General features: G+C 52.3%; 1 protein-coding gene across 1 annotated transcript; it reads left to right on the top strand.

The window, feature by feature from the left end:
- Positions 1-353: 353 nt before the first annotated feature.
- Positions 354-19,103, top strand: Gys1 (glycogen synthase 1). Its single transcript, XM_055613571.1, has 16 exons — positions 354-648; positions 1,997-2,178; positions 3,299-3,490; positions 4,590-4,775; positions 5,011-5,155; positions 7,279-7,396; positions 7,759-7,879; positions 8,342-8,448; positions 9,793-9,852; positions 9,943-10,021; positions 12,751-12,864; positions 13,073-13,199; positions 15,225-15,320; positions 15,435-15,598; positions 17,356-17,436; positions 17,574-19,103. The coding sequence occupies exons 1-16, from the start codon at positions 531-533 to the stop codon at positions 17,898-17,900; spliced, it is 2,217 nt and encodes a 738-aa protein (XP_055469546.1). The 5' UTR covers positions 354-530; the 3' UTR covers positions 17,901-19,103.
- Positions 19,104-20,017: the final 914 nt, after the last annotated feature.

Below are 20,017 nucleotides of genomic sequence, written 5' to 3'. Positions count from 1 at the left end.
CCACCCCAACCCCGCCCTCCGGAACCGCTAAGTCTGATTGCAAAATTCCGAACACTTTTTGTAGCAACCACACGTCCTTCACGATCCCTTTCCTCTCTCTCCACCCTTAACAAATTGGGGCCGACCGCTGAGATTGACAGCTCTATTCTCCAATCTTGCATGATGCGTAGCAACAAGCCCCGCCCCCTAAAGCTCTGGCCGAAGAAACTGGACTCTGTCCTCCAATAAGAAGACGCAGCAGCCCCTGCCCCTCAGACGCGAACCAATCGTACTAGGCCGTCAGGCTGGGCAGTGCCTCCTGGCGGCCACAAGGCTTCACTGCGGCTGCCCGCCGGGCTCAGTGTGGGCGCGCAGCTACCTGAGTCGGAGCGCCGCGGTGCGGGGGTGCGGTCGTGTAATAGGAAGCGGAGTGTCTTGCAAGCTTCCCGTGGGACACCCGCTAACTCAGCCCGTCACCACGTCTGGTGCATTCCCAGCCGACCTCTCCGCTTTTCACTTTTGGTGCTCGAGGTGCCTTGCCTGTAGCAGCCATGCCTCTCAGCCGCAGCCTCTCCATGTCCTCGCTTCCAGGCTTGGAAGACTGGGAGAATGAGTTCGACCCGGAGAACACAGTGCTTTTCGAGGTGGCTTGGGAGGTGGCCAACAAGGGTGAGAACGCCAGCGTCGGTCCCTTGACCGAGAAGGGCAGTAGAGGATGGGGGCCCGAAACTCCGATTTGGCTACGTGGAGGACTCTTGGGTCCTGGGAAAAGCGCCTGTGACTTCTGTGTCCTTGTGGAGGGGCTGGAGTAGGCGTTCTAGGCCTTGGGGGATGGGGCAAGAAACTACTCTTAAGATGGAAGGAGGCTTCAGTCCTGCGATCTAGGGAAGAGGGCACTTAGAGAGGGCTTCCTGGGTCTTAGAGGGAGGCTTTCGAGGGCCGGGAGACCTGGGATCTAGAAGGGGAAGGAGCTGATATATCTGACCCTGAGAAGCCCTGGAGCTTTGGGGTCTGTGGTCCAGAGTATGTGACTGTAGAAAGAGTGCTTTGAAAAGTTGGGATTCATGGACTTTTCAGGGAGCATAGCAGACCTGACCGATTTGGTGTAAAGAGGAGAGGGGCCTGGACACTGAAATTCTTAGATCCTAGGTGGAAAAGAGTTGGGAACTTGAATGCTGAGTTTGAAGAGTTTGAAGGAGCCCAGGGCTGGAGCCATGGCTTCCTCAGCGGAGAGGTGCCTCCCTGGGGGCCCCATCACTTGCACACTGGAATGGGATCCTAGGCTGGGAGGAGCCCACAGCCCACGGTTGTATGTATGGGTGATCCTATGAGTGTCTAGGGCCACTAGCTTCTGGCTCATGAGGAGGCTGGGCTGGAATCCCCAGGAGTTGGTCTTTGTGGATCTGTTTCCTTTTCTGGGTCTTGGGGGAGGAGAGACTGGGTCTCCCAGCATGTTGGGAGTTGGCAGACTGCCAGGGGCTGGTTCCAGGTGAAGAAGCTGAGGGCCTAGATTCCTAAATCTGAGGTGGGGTCACAGGAAGGGTCGGGCCCAGCATGCCTGTGCCCCAGCCCGGGTGAGCATAGTCAGGGCCTCTGAAGGTGAGGAATTCCAGCTCCCCTTAGGTGGCTGTGCGAAGCTGATGGGGTCATGTACCATTCTTCAGTGCATCTGAGAGTTGGGAGCATTAGAACCTGAGTCTATAAGCCTTGTATTCCCAGCTCCTAATTCTCTCAGACTAGGAGCCCTTCCTGTCTCAGGACCAGGCATCTAACTGGAACCTGCTCCCCCTTCAGCATCTTGCTCTCAGTCCCCATTCTCCACAGACCCAAGAGGGCTGCCCGCAGGTTTGCTTTTCCATGACCCAAGCCTCCAGGTCCCACCTTCCCTGCTTCCCACGTATGGGTTCCTGCCCATCTTCTGCCCCAACACTGCGCACACACATCCCATCAACCCCCCAGGTCTCAACGCTCTGGACCAATGGTGGGGTTGTCTGTCCTTCTGCACTTTGGCCCACAGTGGGTGGCATCTACACTGTGCTGCAGACGAAGGCGAAGGTGACAGGGGACGAATGGGGTGACAACTACTATCTGGTGGGACCATACACGGAGCAGGGCGTGAGGACACAGGTGGAGCTGCTGGAGCCCCCAACTCCTGAGCTGAAGAGGACTCTGGATTCCATGAACAGCAAGGGCTGTAAGGTGGGACACAGCCCTACCAGGGGGGTGGGGCCGCGGTGTGCCCGCAGGGGGCTAGCCACAGGTGAAGAAAGGGTGGAGTGGAAGCAGGAGGCGGGGATAGCAATGGGTAGTGAGTTCCCAGCAGGCCTAGGGAAGAAAGTGATGGACTGAGGCAGGATCTGGTGAAGCAGCCCAGTGGATATCAGATGGATGCAGATGGGTCTAAGCTGAGATCCTCAGATCCAGAGGGTAGGCAAGTTTGAGCTAGACAGAAAGACAGCCAGGGCACCTGGGAAACTTAGGCAGGAGGATCTCTGTGTGTTCAAAGCCAGTCTGGACCATAACAAGACACTGTCTCAAAGTAAATAAATAAAGAACAATAGCTAGACAGGCAAAAAGGTGGACTATAGATAAAGGGAGAGGAGAAGCGGAGCCTGAGATGAGCAGATCCAGGGACGAAAAAGAGGAGAAAAGGGATGTGCCTCAGATCCCCTGGCTAGAATTCTCCAGTGAGGGACTAGAGGTGTGGCCCAGTAGTAGAGCCTCTGCCTACCATGGTCCTTGAGTTCCATCCTAAGAACCACAGAGAGAAGCTGTGAGGTCCCAGCACTCAGGATGTGTGTGCTGGGAAGACTCCTTCACAGCCTGTGTTTGGGGTGGGCTCCAGTCAGGCCAGAGCATGTCCCTACAGGACCCCAGAGTGGCCACATCCCACCCCCAGGGCAGCTGTTCCTAATAATAGACCCCTCCCAGCAAAAGGGCAGACAACAGCTGGGAGGGGGAGGGGCGCCCCAGTGAGGCCCTGGCAGGATGGAGCCAGGTTAGGACAGAGGACAGAAGCCTCGCCACTAGCGAGATCAGTGGCCTGCAGCCATACCTGTGGTCTAGGGAAAGCGGCTGGTGGGGACTGAAATAGAGCTTCAAGTTTTAGGAACGTGGCAATGGTTAGGAAAGTGCAATGCGGGTTGTTAGGCATGTGACGACAGATTACAAAACAGGCCAATGGGTAGAGGAGCACCGGGGCACACATGAGGCATGGGGAAGCGTGAATTAGCTGGGCTCAGTTACCAGGCTGGGGAAATCAGGCAGCGTGGGAGACCGCTGTGCCAGGTTGTCTGAGCCGCCCTTGCTTCTCACCCAGGTGTATTTTGGGCGTTGGCTGATCGAGGGCGGACCCCTGGTGGTGCTCCTGGATGTGGGGGCCTCAGCCTGGGCCCTGGAGCGCTGGAAGGGTGAGCTTTGGGACACCTGCAACATCGGGGTGCCCTGGTATGACCGCGAGGCCAACGACGCCGTCCTGTTTGGCTTCCTCACCACCTGGTTCCTGGGTGAGGTAGGCCCTGCTACACACCCCGCCTCCTCCTTCCCACCCAGTCCTGAAACTATAATCATCTTCACCCCTGGGGCCAAAGGTGGGCTTCCCCTGGGCATTCTGGGAATTGTATACTCTTTAATCCAAGAATCAACTCTGTCCTGGAGAACATACCCCCCACCCCCAGTCTATCATCTTTCCTCAGAGACTAGAAGTGCCAGGCTCAGGCACTTCCCTAGTCTTCCAGGTGTGAACAGCTGTGGCATGACCTCCAGGGAGGGATTCTGGGAGTGGCTCTCTAGTCTGATGTCAATTACCCCCAAGCACATTTCATTATTGCTATCTTCAGTTGGTTGCAGAATCAGGAATCTGGGCTTTCCCTACCCCACACACATTCTCGGATGTTTGTTTGTTTGTTTGTTTGTTTGTTTGTTTGTTTATTTTCTTTATTATTTACACTTTACTCACTTTGTATCCCCCCCCCCCCAGATGTTTAAAAGTTTTGAGAAACAGTTAGAATGCCCTTGGACAAACAGGAGCTACTTGCTTCAAAGAATTCTGGGAATTTTGATCCTGTTTTTGCCCATGAAGAGTCTACCATTGATTGAAATGTCTCAGTCAGGCATAATGGTTCACTTTTTTAATCCCAGCACTCAGGAAGGAGACACAGACAGGCAGATCTCTGTGAGTTTGAGGCCAGCCTGATCTGAGTCCAGGACACACAGGGCTACACAGAGAAATCCTGTCTCAAAAACAAACAAACAAACAAACAAGCAAACAAAAAACAAACCAAAAAAAACCCAAAGAAATCCGAGTCTCCTGAAATTGTGACCAGGACTTGGGGGCATGGACATGTTGGCCCTTCCATTTAAACCTTGCCAGGAGTCAGACATTGGCCAAAAACAAAACAACAGCAACACCTGACAAATTCCCATCAGCCCCTGGGGATGAGGGCAGCTGGTTGGCCTGACCTGGGGTTTGCTGGCTGCCTCCTTGTCTGTGGGAGGGCCGCCCGCAGAGCTGCGTAGACCTCTCCCCTGCTCCCTTGCCTGTGCTGGGGGTCGCTGGTTCACCTTGTGACATGGGGAAACATGGTGATCCCGTCCCTATCGCCCCGTAGTTCCTGGCCCAGAGCGAAGAGAAGCCATATGTGGTTGCCCACTTCCATGAGTGGTTGGCAGGCATTGGGCTGTGCCTGTGCAGAGCCCGGCGCTTGCCGGTGGCCACCATCTTCACCACTCACGCCACACTGCTGGGTCGCTATCTGTGTGCTGGTGCTGTGGACTTCTACAACAACCTGGAGAACGTAAGCTGGGAGTGTGGGAGACACGAGTCCTGCAGGAGCCCCAAGCTTCAGCCGGAAGCCACGATCCCAGCCCTTCCACCATCAGACCCAGGGACAGACCCGATAGTCCTCATCAGTCCTTCTCACACCCGAGAGAGCAAGCCCAGAGCCTCCTCTCAGAGGCAGCTGCCAGTCCCAGCCTCCCTGCAGACCCTGATCCTGTTAGCCCTGACTTCCGCCCCCCCTTGCTGCGCAGTTCAATGTGGACAAGGAAGCCGGGGAGAGGCAGATCTATCACCGCTACTGCATGGAGCGCGCAGCGGCACACTGTGCTCACGTCTTCACGACCGTGTCCCAGATCACCGCCATTGAGGCTCAGCACCTCCTCAAGAGGAAACCAGGTAGGTCAGAGCGTGGTCCCTACATGTGGATGGGGTAAGAGACACTGTGCCCGGCCCAGTACCACAGAGAATAGAGCAAGAACTCCCCGGAGTCCTGAGTTGAGATGGCAGCTTGTAAATGAGGCCAGCTCTGTATCCTGGAGGGTGATAGGAACTATAGTTTCTTTTATAATTTTACAAGTGGCTAACACGTATGCTCATCTTCTGGAAGAGACACAGATATAGGGGTTTTATAGAGTTTAGCAAACTTAGAACTAGGTTGGCTCAATCCTGTCCTACTACTTTGTCCTAGGTTGTACTTTTTGTTGTTTTGTGTGTGTGTGGGCGCACACGCATACACATCAGTTTTATTTACATACGTGTGTGTGTGTGTGTGTGGAAACCAGAGGAGAATGTCAGTGGTGTAAGCGTGTGTCTCTGTGAGTGGGTACATGCGTGCGTGTATGCGTGTGCACGAGTTCGTGTTCACAGAGGGCAGAAGAGGACTTGGATCCTGACCTTCAGCTGGAGTTACAGCACTGCTAACTCTCAAAGTGGATGCTGCAGGAGCAGTGAGCTCACTTGGCTGCTGAGCCATTTCTCTAGCCCCAGCACCTTTATAAGACATGGTCTCATTGACCCTGAAGTCTGCCATTTGCTTAGGGTGTTTAAGCCCCCAGGATTGACCGATTTATCTGTCTGTCTGTCTATCTTTCCCTACCTCCAGTACTGGGGCTACAGGCACATTTAACCATGCCCAGCTTTTATTGAAAGTTGTGGTTGTGAGTTTTATCTTGGGTTTCTCTCTCTCTCTCTTTTTCTCTCTCTCTCTCGTTGTTTTTCAAGATGAGGTTTTTCTGTGTAGCCCTGGCTGTTCTGGACCTCGCTCTGTAGACCAGGCTGGCCTCAAACTCCCAAGTGCTGGGATTAAAGGCATGTACTATCATGCCTGGCTTATTGGGTCATCTTTATAGAATTTTAAGTTAGTATTTTCATAAGCACTAACTCTCTGTAACTCAACTTCTAGATGGGTGACTGCACGGGGACCTGATGTACTCAGGAACTCTGGGAGGTGTAGTTTTTCACCTGTCCTTCTCCCACTCTGGAACAGGAACTAAAAATACCACCAGTACTCTGCTTCTCCCCGAATATATGCTCTCTCTCTTATTTCCTGTTGAGCCAAGGTCTCACTGGGTAACCTTGAACTGAGGGCTCAGTCACCTCAGTGCTTTGATTGTTAGCATCTTCGGTCACACTTGGCCCATAATACACTGTCTAACTTCATGCCTCTTTTAGGGACTCAGCCATTTCCTCCCTCATATACTTTTTAAAAACATTTACCTATGGTGGTGCACACCTACAGTCCCAGGGGAGGCAGGGGAGGCGGATCTCTGTGAGTTCAAGGCCAGCCTGGTCTACAGAATGAGTCCAAGACAGCCAAGGCTCCACAGAGAAACCCTGTCTCGAAAAACCAGAAAAAAGGTCTGGGGAGATGGTTCAGCAGTTAAGAGCCTTGTCTGCTCTTCCAGAGGTCCTGAGTTCAATTCCCAGCAACCACACGTTGGCTCACAACTATCTATAATGTGACCGGATGCCCTCTTCTGGTGTGCAGGTGTACATGCAGATAGAGCACTCATATACATAAAAATAAACAAATAAATCTTTAAAGAAAAGAAAGAAAAAAACAAAAAAAAAACCTTGTCTGTCACACTTTCTCTTTGTGTGTGTGTATGTGTGTGTTCGCGCCCCTGAGTGTATGAACACTGGTTGCTCTTCTCAAGAACCCAGGTTCAATTCCCAGAACCCACATGGTCACTTACAACCATCTGTCATTCCATCTCCAGGAGATCTGACACCCTCTTCTGGCCTCCATAGGCAACAGGCGCACACATATGGTACACAGACATACATGCAGGGCAAACACCTGCATAAAATATAAACACATAAAATACAAGAATAAACCTAAAGCATAAAATAAAAAGGAGAAGGGCCAAGTAGCAGAGTTGAATCAGTCGTTGTGGAGCTGAGGTCACAAAGGGCTGTGGAAACAGTGAAGCTGTGGGAAGAGAGCTGCCTCCCCTTTGGTCGCCAATGCCGGTGATCAGAGTGAAGGAGGGAAACCTGGGACCTTACCCCAATCCTAGATATTGTGACCCCCAATGGCCTGAACGTGAAGAAGTTCTCTGCTATGCACGAGTTTCAGAACCTTCATGCGCAGAGCAAAGCACGGATCCAGGAGTTTGTGCGTGGCCATTTTTATGGGTATGTAGGCCAGATGGCTAAGAGAGGTGGGTCAGGGTTGAGACTCCTGGGTCTGAGGAGGAAGTCTGTGCTCAGGACCCCTAGGTCTGAGGAAAGAAGAGTCCCAAGTTGCAGGGAAGAGGGTGAGGGTTTGGATTCCTTGGTCCTTTACTTCTTGGACAGCCATGGTCTTTGTTATCTCTTGATACCTAGAGCTGTGGGATGGGTGTTAAAGTAAGCACCTATCAAAGGAGAAAATACAGCAAATTGCATGTTCCCCTCTGATACCTGTGTATTGTGAAACATTCCTGTGGCTTCTGTGGTTTGTAGATTTCAGAACAGGGTTAGGCGTTGGGCCTCACTTTCTCCTGTGGCTTATTTAGGCACCTGGACTTCAACTTAGACAAGACTTTGTATTTCTTTATTGCTGGCCGCTACGAGTTCTCCAACAAGGGAGCGGATGTGTTCCTGGAGGCCTTGGCCCGGCTCAACTATCTGCTCAGAGTAAGGCCTGGTCCACTGAACACAGTGAGAGAGTGCTGGAGGAGAAAAATGTGTGCATAGCTGGGGAGAACAGAGACCAGAGAGGTGGTTAGGGAAACCACGTTGGGTAGGGGCAGAGCATGGGGTCCCAGAAAGGTCAGAAGTGAGAGCTGGTGGCACATGCCTATGATCTAGGCACCTGGGAGGCGGAAGGATTAAAAACTCAAGGTCAGCTTTTGCCTACAGAATGAATTCAAGATCAACCTGGGCAATTTTGAGACTCTGTATCAAAATCAATGCATGGGGCATGCGTCAATGGTGGAGCCCCTGCCTAGAATCCCCCAGTGAGGGGCTGGGTTTGCAGGAGACTTTGAATTTAATCTCCTATATTGTTGTAAAAAAGAAAATCAGAAGTCTCATCATTCCTAGCAGCAATGGCACAGTTGAATTCAGCACCCTGATGTCCTCTACTCCTTGCCCCAGGTGAATGGCAGCGAGCAAACAGTTGTGGCGTTCTTCATCATGCCGGCTCGCACCAACAATTTCAACGTGGAAACCTTGAAGGGCCAAGCCGTGCGCAAACAGCTATGGTCAGCAATCCTTGGCCAAGACCCTGTGGGCCCCATACCTGCTGTGTCCGTGGGCTTATCTCCCTGTGGCTATCTCAGACAAGATCAGAATCCTAGTGAACTCATCACGTAAAGCATGTGGCCTGGCTAGACAAGTGTGAGCACGTGATCAGGGCAGATGTCACTCAGTAAGCTTTCTGCCATCGCTGTGGCCTTCCTTGTTTATTTAGCCGATGCTGTGCAGGCACACTGAACCTATTTCCTCTAAGAAAATATTTTCAATTGCCATATGCACTCAGCAGATCTGGTAAGAAGAGATTTATAGCACAGAAGTGGAGAGAGAGCTAGAGACAGTGGGAGAGTGTATGAGAGAGAAAGAGGGGATGGTAGGGTGCCCCAAGAGAGAAAGGTCAGAGAGCAGGGAAGGGGAGAGAAACTGAGGCCGAGAGAGTGGGTGGGAGCAGCAGATGGGTTAGAACTGGAGCCCGGGTGATGACACAGGACGCAGGTGGTGACATAGGACATCGTCAGGACTCTGAAGGCCCCTGAGGGCAGGCCAGTTGAATTGCTTACACAACAGCATAACGTTTCGTACACTCTGAAACCCATCTATTCATTGTCCACGGGTCTCTGAATGTCTCCCACGAGGCAGGCACCGAGCTGAGCCCTGGGAACAGCAGATGCAGGGTTCCGTGGGGCAGAGCTAGGAAGGCAGCTCAACTGCCAGCCTGCTTCCTCGTTCAGCATTCCCAGTCCCCACACAGCATAAACCAGGTGTGGGAAGGGGAGGCAGGAGGGTCACAAGTTCAAGGTCATGCCAGACAGCATCCTGAGGCCGGATTTATAGGGCCTGCAGGGTAGGTAGAGCGGTAGAGAGAGGAAAGGGAGGAGAGGAGCCCAGTGTGGCTGGATCAGCATGTCCCAGAGAGGATTTTAAGTCATGGGACTGCAGGGTGATAGTCTTTCCGAACCTGTGTGCCAAGATGTTCCTCTCTCGGAATATTAATTCCTCTTGTTTATAAAACAGGGCCTAGCATCGCCCTGTCCAGGACTCATCCTACCCCTAATAATAGCTGACATTTCTGGAAGGATTGGCGTGCTGGGCTTCCTTCTGACCTCAGACTCCTCTGCAAACTCCTGAGGATGGTTCTATTTTTACACTCCTCTTACAGATGACTCACTGAAGTCAGAGAGGCCACCTGTTCCCAGCCAAAGAACTCCAGCATTCCCCAGTCTCCATCCTTCTGCTTGAAGTCCCCCCAGGGCATAGCTTCGCTGCCCAGACCTCAGTTTCTCGGTTGCCCCCAAAGCCTGACAGTAAATAGTAGTTGGTACATATGTGATATTTTTCTCTCTCCCTTCCAGGGACACAGCCAATACAGTTAAGGAGAAATTTGGGAGGAAGCTTTACGAATCCTTGCTGGTGTGAGTGCCCAGTCCTGGCCCTGCTCCCATTATTGGTAACTTGATGTGTTCCAGCACTTCATTCCCAAATACCTGCCCCTCCCCTTGCAGGGGGAGCCTTCCGGACATGAACAAGATGCTGGACAAGGAGGACTTCACAATGATGAAGAGAGCCATCTTTGCCACTCAGGTACGGTCTGCACTCCTGAGCACAGTGCTGGCTGTAGTCAGCATTGGCTGAGGCCTCATGTCCCAAAGGTTTCTGGGAGTTCTATTCTTGGTGGTCCTGAGGGCCAACTCTGACACACACATAAATGACAATGTGAAAACACCACTTCCACATCAAAGAGGGTAAGGAAGTTTATTCTGGAGCCAAGTATGACCATGGACCAGAAACACAGATTCAGGTTACCATGTTCCAACACAGTAACAATTTGGTGACTTTTTATGATAACAGAATGAAGAAAGTAATAAGTCAAGGCACTTTTAAAATACATTGGTGGGGCTGGAGAGAGAGAGGTCCTGAATTCAATTCCCAGCAACCACATGGTGGCTTACAACCATCTATAGTGTGATCTGATGTCCCCTTCTGGCGTGCCGGTGTACATGTACACTCAACATACATAAAATAAATAAATTAAAAAAAAAAAAAAGCATTAGTAGAGACATCAGGTTAAGAAGGGGTATAGCAGCCGGGCATGGTGGCATACTCCTGTAATCCCAGCAGAGGGAGGCAGAGGCAGGCAGAGCTCTGAGTTTGAGGCTAGCCTGGTCTACAAAAGCAAGACCAGGGCAGCCAAGGCTACACCAAGAAACCCTGTCTCAAAAAAAAAAAAACAAAAAACAAAAAACAAAAAGCAAAACATGACAAAAGGGCGGAGGGTGCTGCAAAGGGGGGATTTTTCCTTTGGGTCTAAAATGCTGCCGATTGGCATTTTTAGTCTTGATTGGTGAAAGCTAGGGTTTCGTTAAGTTAATGTATCCCATAAGATTTTAAGTTATGACTCTTAGATCGTAGTCAGGTGGCAAGGAGTGCCTATTTAGGGGGCTGAAATAGGCCCAGATAAATTTTTGTTGTTGGCGGTGGTGTTTTTGTTTTATTTTTGAAGACAAGGTTTCTCTGCTTAGCCTTAGACTATCCTGGAACTCTGTAGAGCAGGTTAGCCTTGAACTCAGAGACCTGCCTGTTTCTGCCTCTGTAGTGCTGGGATTAAAAGTGTGGGCCAGCAGGCCCAGCTTTGCTTTTGCAAGTCAATGTCTAACTGTAGACCTCCCTCATTCCACCGTCCACATTCCAGCGTCTGCACAATCAGCCGGCCTCGACAAGGCTGTTCACTGTTCAGGTACATTTCTTTCCAGGAACTTAGTTCACTGAAGGGTCACAGGCCTGCTGGGTGACAACTTCAGGGTGCTGGGAGTTACGGTTTCTTGGGTTAGTGCACAAAGAATCAGGATGTTGAGAGTCAAGATAAATGCAAAAGAAGAATCGCAACTGCCAAATCTCCCTGATCATTGCTATCCACTAGCTTTTCTGCTGCCCCAGGGGCTCCTGAGAAGGGTAGTTTTAGGAGCCGTTAGGGGATGGGAGACAGGTAAATCAACATACCCAGTGTTTCCTGGAGAACATGGAATACTCAAGGCCACCATTCCTTGTCCTGCAGCTGTGTCGGTTTGTTTTTTGTTTGTTTGGTTGGTCTTTTGTTTTGGTTTGTTTTATTTTGAGACAGGGTTTCTTTATGTAGTCATGGCTGTCCTGGAACTTGCTCTGTGCAGCAGGCTGGCCTCGAACTCAAGAGATCCACCTACCTCTGCCTTCCTAGTGCTGGGATTAAAAATGTGCACCACCAGGCCCTGCTTTGTGGCTGTGTCTTATTTCCCACAGAAACCCTCTGGTTCCTGAGGTTGGAATGAAATAGATGGGAAACATTAGGAAGAAGATGTGGCTCACAAACTGGGAACTACAACTCCCATCAGTCCCTGGGACACTTTGTAGTACATTGACTTCCTTTGCCCCTGAGGCTTTTGGGAGTTAGAGTTCTTTAATTTCCTGTGGCTCAAAGGACTTTGGTGCCAATGGCTGGCATTGGTGAGGCCGGGTTTTGGAATCTGGACAACTAACATGCTGTCCAGCTAATGAGGTGGATTGTGCTCTTGGACAAAATATTTTTGAAGTGAGGCAATCCAGCTTCATTAATGAAGAATCCTAAGATGGTGCTGCTGGGAGTTGTAGTTTTTGGCCTTCAAACACCACCAATGAGTAGGCCCTTTAATGGGATGCTGAACGGGTTGTAAAGAATGCCACATGAGGGGCTTGAGAGATGAGAGCGCTGTCTGCTCTATCAGAGGTCCTGAGTTCAAATCCCAGCAACCACATGGTAGCTCACAACTATACTGGGCTCTGATGCCCTCTTCTGGCACGAAGCTGCGTACATGCAGGTAGAGCACTCATACCTAAAATAAATAAATCTAAACACACACAAAAAAACCCTCTTCACGATAGAAAGGATTTCCTGGCATGACTCCTGGACCTTCCTCCCTCCCCCACCCCCATTTGGGGGGAGGTGTTCCAACATTCTGCTGTCATGCTGGTTTATATTAAATGGTTCCATCAGCCAAGGTAGTTGCTTTCATCTTGTTGAGATTCTTTGATGTTTCTCTAGGGACCAACAAGCGTAAAGAGCGAAGGACAGACACTTCCTCGTAATTGGTGGGGTGCCTTAACGGCACTCTGCCTCAATGCAGCTGGGATTTTTGCTGGTTTGGTTTGGTTTTGCTCATGATAATTAGAGGGAGAAGGCTGGGCTCCAGTCTTGAATGTGTTGACCTCTCTCGGTGGCTTCTTCAGCTCCCTGGTGCCGTTGTGACCCAGGAGCAAGTCCCCTGCCCTCCCTTGACCGCACGTCACTGTGACCTCCACAGAGGCAATCCTTCCCCCCTGTGTGCACGCACAACATGCTAGACGACTCCTCGGACCCCATCCTGACCACCATCCGCCGAATTGGCCTTTTCAACAGTAGTGCGGACCGTGTGAAGGTGAGGGCTGGCGGGCGGCTGGTGGGGCGCGGTGAGGGGAAGGGCTGTTCCTTGAGCATCACACATCTGTAGCGAGCCCTGGCCTCTGAGGCCAACCGGACGAGGCCTTTGGTTTGTTGTGGACCTGCTGTGTGTTTGGAGTGTAGTACTGGCTCCGAGCCACTCCAGGTGGCTCGAAAGTAGCTGAGGCCCTCTCTTCTGTTGACAGGTGATTTTTCACCCCGAGTTTCTCTCCTCCACAAGCCCTCTACTCCCAGTGGACTATGAAGAGTTTGTCCGTGGCTGTCACCTTGGGGTCTTCCCCTCCTACTATGAGCCCTGGGGCTACACGCCAGGTGAGTGCAGGGGCTGAGGGGTGGCAGAGGGCTGGGTCCTGGGTCCTGGATCTGCAACATGGCCTCTCGGTGTCCGTTTCTGTGACGCCAAAGTCTCCAGGGCTCTGGTCTTCTAAAGACTGGTGTTCATTTCCAGTGGGTGTCTCCAGTTTGCTAATGCTTGATCCCCAAAACACATGAGCTGCTGCTGAGCCTGCCACATAGCTGAGACTGGTCTTGAACTCCTGATCCTGCTTCCACTTCCAGAGAGCTGGGATTACAAGCCTGCTACCTGGGGCTTTGTGCTTGCCAGGCGAGCCCTCTACCAGCTGAACTTCCTTTCCTGGTCCCCAGTGACCTTCAGCTTCCACATCCTCTCCACACCTCTCTTCAGCCCTGCGCTCTGAGTTGGAATTGCTTGTGTATAATTCTCCTTCAGTGAGGGGAGACTGTGGAGGTTTTTTTTGTTGTTGTTGTTATTTTTTTTCAGGCCTTTTTTGTAAAACTCAAGCTGGCCTCAAGCTCACATGTATCTGAGAGTTACCTTGAACTCTTGACCTTCCTACCTCCACTTTTGAATGCTTATAATGTAGGCATGTTCATCAAACCTGGCGGGCGCGCACGTATGCACACACGAACACGCGAGAGCGCGCGCTCGCGCGCACGCACACACACACACACACACACACACGCAGTGAATTTGTTGGGCTTCCTTACAGAGCTTGGGTGAGAGGTTAACCTCTGAGGGAGATGAGGAAGGAATGGTCGGACTCTCTGTAGAGGGTCTAATGTCCACCCCTCTTACATGAGGGTCATCAGCAGGTCCTGCTCTTGATAGTCACTTGCAAATCACCACTCTGTTCTAGTTATGATGACACTGGAGCCAGGCTTTGGTGGCACACATTTTTAGCTCCAGCACTCAAGAGTTGGAGGCTGGTGGGTCACTGAGTTGAGGAGTTCAAGGCCAGCCTGGTCTACAGAGAAACCCTGTCTGGAGAGAGAGAGAGAATGGATGTTGTGCGTGGAGTGTTCTGTCACGGGGTCTCTATCGCCCAGGCTTGCACTCACGGCGGTCCTCGCCTTAGTTGGTGAGGTAGGACCGGAACCTGGGGATCACAGACTGCTGTTATACCTCACCCTGAGAGCTCTTCCTACCTCTGGTGGAAACAGACTGTGAGCTTCGTGTGGTATCACCCTGGGGAAGCTGAGGCAGGAGAGTGCCTGGGCTACACTGCAAGGCCTTGTCGCAAAAGCAGACTAGCTAACCCGCAGCTGGTGTGTACAGCTGGAATGCTAATGAATGGCATGTGGAAGGTTAGGAGTTCAAGGGTACCCTCGGCTGCCCAGTGAGCGCAGAGCCATCCTCAGCTACATGCGATCCTGTCTCAAAACACAGGTGGAGCTCTGTGAGTTCGAGGCCAGCCTGGTCTACAGAGTGATTCCAGAAAAGCCAGGGCTATTACACAGAGAAACCCTGTCTCAAAAGAATAACAACAACAAAAACAAGGACTGGAGAGATGGCCTCGCAACCAGGAACACAGGCTGCTCTTCTAGAGGACCCAAGCTTCCCTGGGCACCGTGGCGCACACCTTGGTCCCAGCGCTCAGGGGGCAGAGGCAGGGAGATCTTTGAGTTCAAGGCCAGCCTGGTCTACAGAGTGAGTCTGGAGCAGCCAGGGCTACACAGAGAAACCCTTTCTTGAAAAAAAAAACAAAACCAAAAAACAAAACTACAACCAGCCTATGACGTCATAATCCAGAGTACACCCTGGCACGCACACACCCAAAAACCGTAGTTTCAGTGTCATGAGGGTTAAGTAAAGTTATGCGAGCCTCGCGTTAGTAAGCGAGTGTTCTCTTCATCACAGACTTTTTTGCAGATTCACTTTTCTCAGTTGCTCGGCTTAACTGCTTAGAAATGGGCGAGTCCCTCAGGCTCCCTGGCGGGTACAGCGAGGGCGCACTTGGCGCAGCGGCCAGCAGGGGGCGGCGTAGAGCCGTCTCTTACGGGGCGGGCTGCCGACTTCTTTGCGCTCTTGCCCTCCAGCCGAGTGCACGGTCATGGGCATCCCCAGCATCTCCACCAACCTCTCCGGCTTCGGCTGCTTCATGGAGGAGCACATCGCAGACCCCTCAGCCTACGGTCAGTGCACAGGGGCGGCGGAGCATGGCGGCCCTGGGGCGGCGGAGCATGGCGGCCCTGCTGCACAGGTCGGGCTTTTCTCTTTCTAACGAACCTCCATTACTGCCTCCGCAGGCATTTACATTCTGGATCGGCGGTTCCGCAGCCTGGATGATTCTTGCTCGCAGCTCACCTCCTTCCTCTACAGCTTCTGCCAGCAGAGCCGGCGACAGCGCATCATCCAGCGGAACCGCACAGAGCGTCTGTCAGACTTGTTGGATTGGAAGTACCTAGGCCGGGTATGAGTGACTTCCTTTCCTTAGCCTCCCCTGGTTCTGTAGTCTTAAGAGGGTAGAGAGAGCCTCGCATGGTGGCACATGCCTTTAATCCCAGCGCTCAGGGGGCAGAGGGAGCCCGGATTACAGAGTGGTTTCCACAGCAGCCAAGGCTACACAGAGAAACCCTGGGGCTCGCCGGATAGCCAGCGCCCTCTTTATGGCACATCTCTATCTCAATCAATCAATCAATCAATAACAAAGCAAAAACAAAAAACCAAGATGAAGGCCAGGTATGGGTTGTATGCCTTTAATTCCAGCCCTTCACTGGCAGACAGGCGGATCTCTTGGATTGCTGTGAGCTCAAAGCCAGCCTAGTCTAGGTAGCAAGACCTTGTCTTCCCACTTCCCACCCCCAGAAAAGGGACTGGAGGGATGGTTAGGTGTGGTTACTATGCAATTATGAAAGTCAGAGTTCACACAACACTCTCATAACTTGGCATCCAGGAAACACTGGTAATTCCAGCTCCAAGAGATTTCATGCCCCGTTCTGATCCCTGCACACAGGCACGTGCACAGCATCCGTCTAAAGTTCATATACCCAAACATAAATACATGCATCCTAGGAAACAGCTCATCATGAAGAGCACCTGAAGAACGACACCTGCATGTGCCCCCTGGCCTCCGTGTATAGACACACACACAATCACAATCACATACATACACACACAATCTGTCTCTCTCTCACACACACAATCACACACATACACACCCCCAAAAGGGAAGAAAAAAACAGAGAGCCAGATGTGGCAGTGCACACCTTTAATCCAAGCACTTGGAGGCACAGGCAGGTGGGGCTCTGAGTTCAAGGCCAGCCTGGTCCACATAACCAGTTCCAGGACAGCCAGGGCTACATAGATCCAGTCCCCACCCCCTCAAGAAAACAAAAACAAACTAACAAAAAAAAAAAAATCTAGAAATAGCATTTGGTCAATGTTCTTATTTGCATACAGGATGTGGCCAAAACAGCACTAGATTTGAGAATTCACCTGCGCTCTAGTAAGGTGTGTGACTAGAGGATTGTCCTTACCTGGCCTAGGTGGACATTTACATAGTTTACACAGGAGAGATGAGAGAAGTTTGCCCAGTGTGCTCATTTGCATAAGGGTGTAGCAGATGGAGCCTGGCGAAAGTTCAAAGCCAGCTGGGGGACATAGTAACACCCCTAGCTCAGAAAACAGAAAATACAGTCAGGTGAAAATACAGTCTACCTGCTGCCTCAGGCCTGCCATCCCGCCACTTGGAAGGGCGGTGAGGCAGGAGAAACTTATCTACAGACCAGTCTAGGCTCCTCATCAAGTGAAAATTTGCTGGGGATGTAGGCAGCTGTAGGGCCCTTGCCTAGACTCCACCTGTGACAGGGCTGGAGCTGGGAGTGCTGGGAGTTTGTGGACCCTTACCTACCACCTACCAGAGTGGCTCAGTGGGAGACACTGAGTGATGATGGTGGGGGCGTGGCCCTTGTTTAAAAAAATGTGACTGGGCAGTGGTGGCGCCGGCCCTAAATCCCAAGCACTGGGGAGGCTGAGGCAGGCGGATCTTTGAGTTTGAGGCCAGTTTGGTCTACAGAAGGGGTTCCAGGACAGCCAGGGCTACTCAGAGAAACCCTGTCTCAAAAAAAAAAAAAAAAAAAAAAAGAGTGAAAGAGTGCCGGGTTTACCGGCTTGAAGCCGGGAGTGCAGGCTCTCTCCATGACACATTCTGCCTTCCTTTCTGCCTAGTACTACATGTCTGCGCGGCACATGGCCCTGGCCAAGGCCTTTCCGGATCACTTCACCTATGAGCCCCATGAGGTAGATGCGGTAAGTGGAGCCAGGACCAGTGCTGGGTCGGGAGTAAAAGGCTGGGCAGGCTGGTTTCGGGCTGAGGGTCAGGGGTCGCCTCTCGGGACTTACGTGGCTTGCATTCACTCTGGTCTGTGCCTGTCCTGGGGATGCAGACCCAGGGGTACCGCTACCCACGGCCAGCCTCCGTGCCACCATCGCCCTCGCTGTCGCGGCACTCCAGCCCGCACCAGAGTGAGGATGAGGAAGAGCCCCGGGAGGAGCCCCTGGGAGAAGAGAGTGAGCGTTATGACGAGGAGGAAGAGGCTGCCAAGGACCGCCGCAACATCCGAGCACCTGAGTGGCCTCGGCGGGCCGTCTCTTCCTCCTCCACAGGCGGGAGCAAGAGAAGCAACTCGGTGGACACTGGGCCCTCCAGCTCACTCAGCACGCCCACGGAGCCCCTGAGTCCTACCAGTTCCCTGGGCGAGGAGCGCAACTAAGCCCCTCCCACCCCACTCCACTCCCTGCCTGTCCTGTGTCCCTCTTGCAGGGGGCCTATGCAGATAGAAACGTGCCTGAACCTCACTCCAGACCCTGAGCCGGACCCCTACCCAGTGTGGTCCATAGCCCAGCCTCCGTTTCAGACACTCCAGCCCTTGGACTCCAGCCTCGGGAGTCCCCACACTCCATGCCGCTGTGCCTTTCTTGGATTGCAGAATGCATTCTTTATGCCCTGGAGTCTCCAGGCTTAGACTGGGGCCCAGAGGCCAGGAATCTGCCGTTGCTCTTCAATGCCAGAGGTTTTAGGACACCTGGTTTCTTGGTTTGCAGGCTGTGGCTTCATGATCCTACAACCATACAGAGTATGCTGTGCTCAGGCCTGCCCCTAGGGACCACCTCAGGTTAGCATCTGCGTGGCCTCCCTGCAACTGGGACAACCAAGTTCAGAGTTAGGACACTTCAGGGATTAACAGTTCATGGGCTGAGGGTAGCTCAGGTGGCAGGTTGTTGGCCTAGTTGAAAGCCCTGGGGTCTAGCTCTGGCTCCTCATAAACCCGGTGTGGAGAGCGCACACCTGTAATCCCGGCACTTGGTAGGGTCAGAAGTTTAAGGTCCTCCTCCGCTAATACATAGGGAGTTCAAGGACAGGCTGGGCGACATGAGGCACTGTCTCAAAATCAAAGTAAATAGAGCAGAATGCTTACGGTCCTCCATTTCAACCACAACTGGGATGCCAGGACAGGCTGCAAGGCTGGCCTCCCTGGGTATGTCGTTTCTTCAAGGGAGCATGCCGAGCTGGACCAGACCTTCTCTCCCGGGGCCAGCGTCCCCTCTAGGGAACGTCTCCATGGAGGACAGAATGGCTGTCAACCCCATCCCTGCTCATCCCACTGTGAAACCACTGGGCTCTGGGTCCCGGTGGCTGAATCAGGAGTCTTGTGCCGCGCCTTGGTCCCCTTTCCTGATACAGAGCCGAGCCCACTGGCTTCTTGAAGCCCTACGTGTACCTCAAGGCCTTTTTGCCTGCAAGCTCCGTCCTGTCCCCAGCTTCAGTGAATGGGCAGGCCCCTCACGTATGCTGTGTCTGGCCTGGCACCCTTGATTTGCATTTGGGAGGGGAAGGGCAGAAGGTGTGTGATTGGAGTGTGTCCAGAGATGAAAAATATATATATATGCACCTGTATTTAAGAGTTCCAACCACAGCTGGACATGAGCTCTTGTGTGGTCTCTTCCCTTGCTTCCCTTTCAGTTTTCACAGGCTCCTGCAGGAGCCCAGCCTCCTCCTGGTTTTAGTTCTTACCTACTCCATGTTCTTCTACCTCATGCTTTTGTGCAAGCTTGGACTTGTTTGATTCCGATGCTGTTAGGAATGGGGCATTTGCCTGCTTAGCTTTGAGCTGCAAGTGACGAAACTTGGCTCCAGTGGCCTTGGGTAGGAAGCAGAGGACAATGGAAGGTGCCCAGGGAAGTCACAAGGGCACATAGCAAAGGATCCCAAGCTCACAGCCGAGCTGGACTATACTCCAGGGCCAGCTTCTGCAACTTGGTCAGCCCCTCCTCAGAAAGTTCAAAGCAGCCTAGTGATGCAGCTAAGCAGAATGTCGGCTCCAAAGCGAGAACCTGGATTCCAACCCTCAGACAGACCAAAAACTTGAATCCTGTTTCTCAGTAGTACTGGCTACTTCCCTTGGGGACATCACCATCTGATTTGTGTTAGCAAGACCCCACGGCCTGCACTCTTTTAGTCTGTTATCTCTGCATGGCTGAGTTCTCCCTCTAGTTCTTAAGTCTCCTTTTATGTGACTGTTGGGAGTGGAGTGACCCGACTAGGAAACTGTAGTTGTAGCCAGTCGCCCTCCTGTCCACACGACTGTTTCGCCATGGAATCACGAGTCTACCACGCAGTGGCACAGGGCTGAGCAGAGCCCATCGCGGTTTCCTAGACTGCTCACGTTAAAAGGGCCTGCGCTGACACAGCAGCTGTCCAGGGTCCCATGCTTCTAACCCCTTGGCAGGGTTTAGTGCCCACTTGGACACTGGTCTAGTTTCACATCCTTCTTCTGATGGGTCCCACCCTCCCAGCATGCCTTGCACCAACATTTACCAGAAGCAAGGC

This window comes from Psammomys obesus, unplaced genomic scaffold (genome assembly GCF_907164565.1).
Source record: "Psammomys obesus unplaced genomic scaffold, mPsaObe1.curated_primary_1811, whole genome shotgun sequence".
NCBI lineage: Eukaryota > Metazoa > Chordata > Mammalia > Rodentia > Muridae > Psammomys > Psammomys obesus.
The sequence above is the reverse complement of the archived record's forward strand: the minus strand, read 5'-3'. Positions and strand labels throughout refer to the sequence as shown.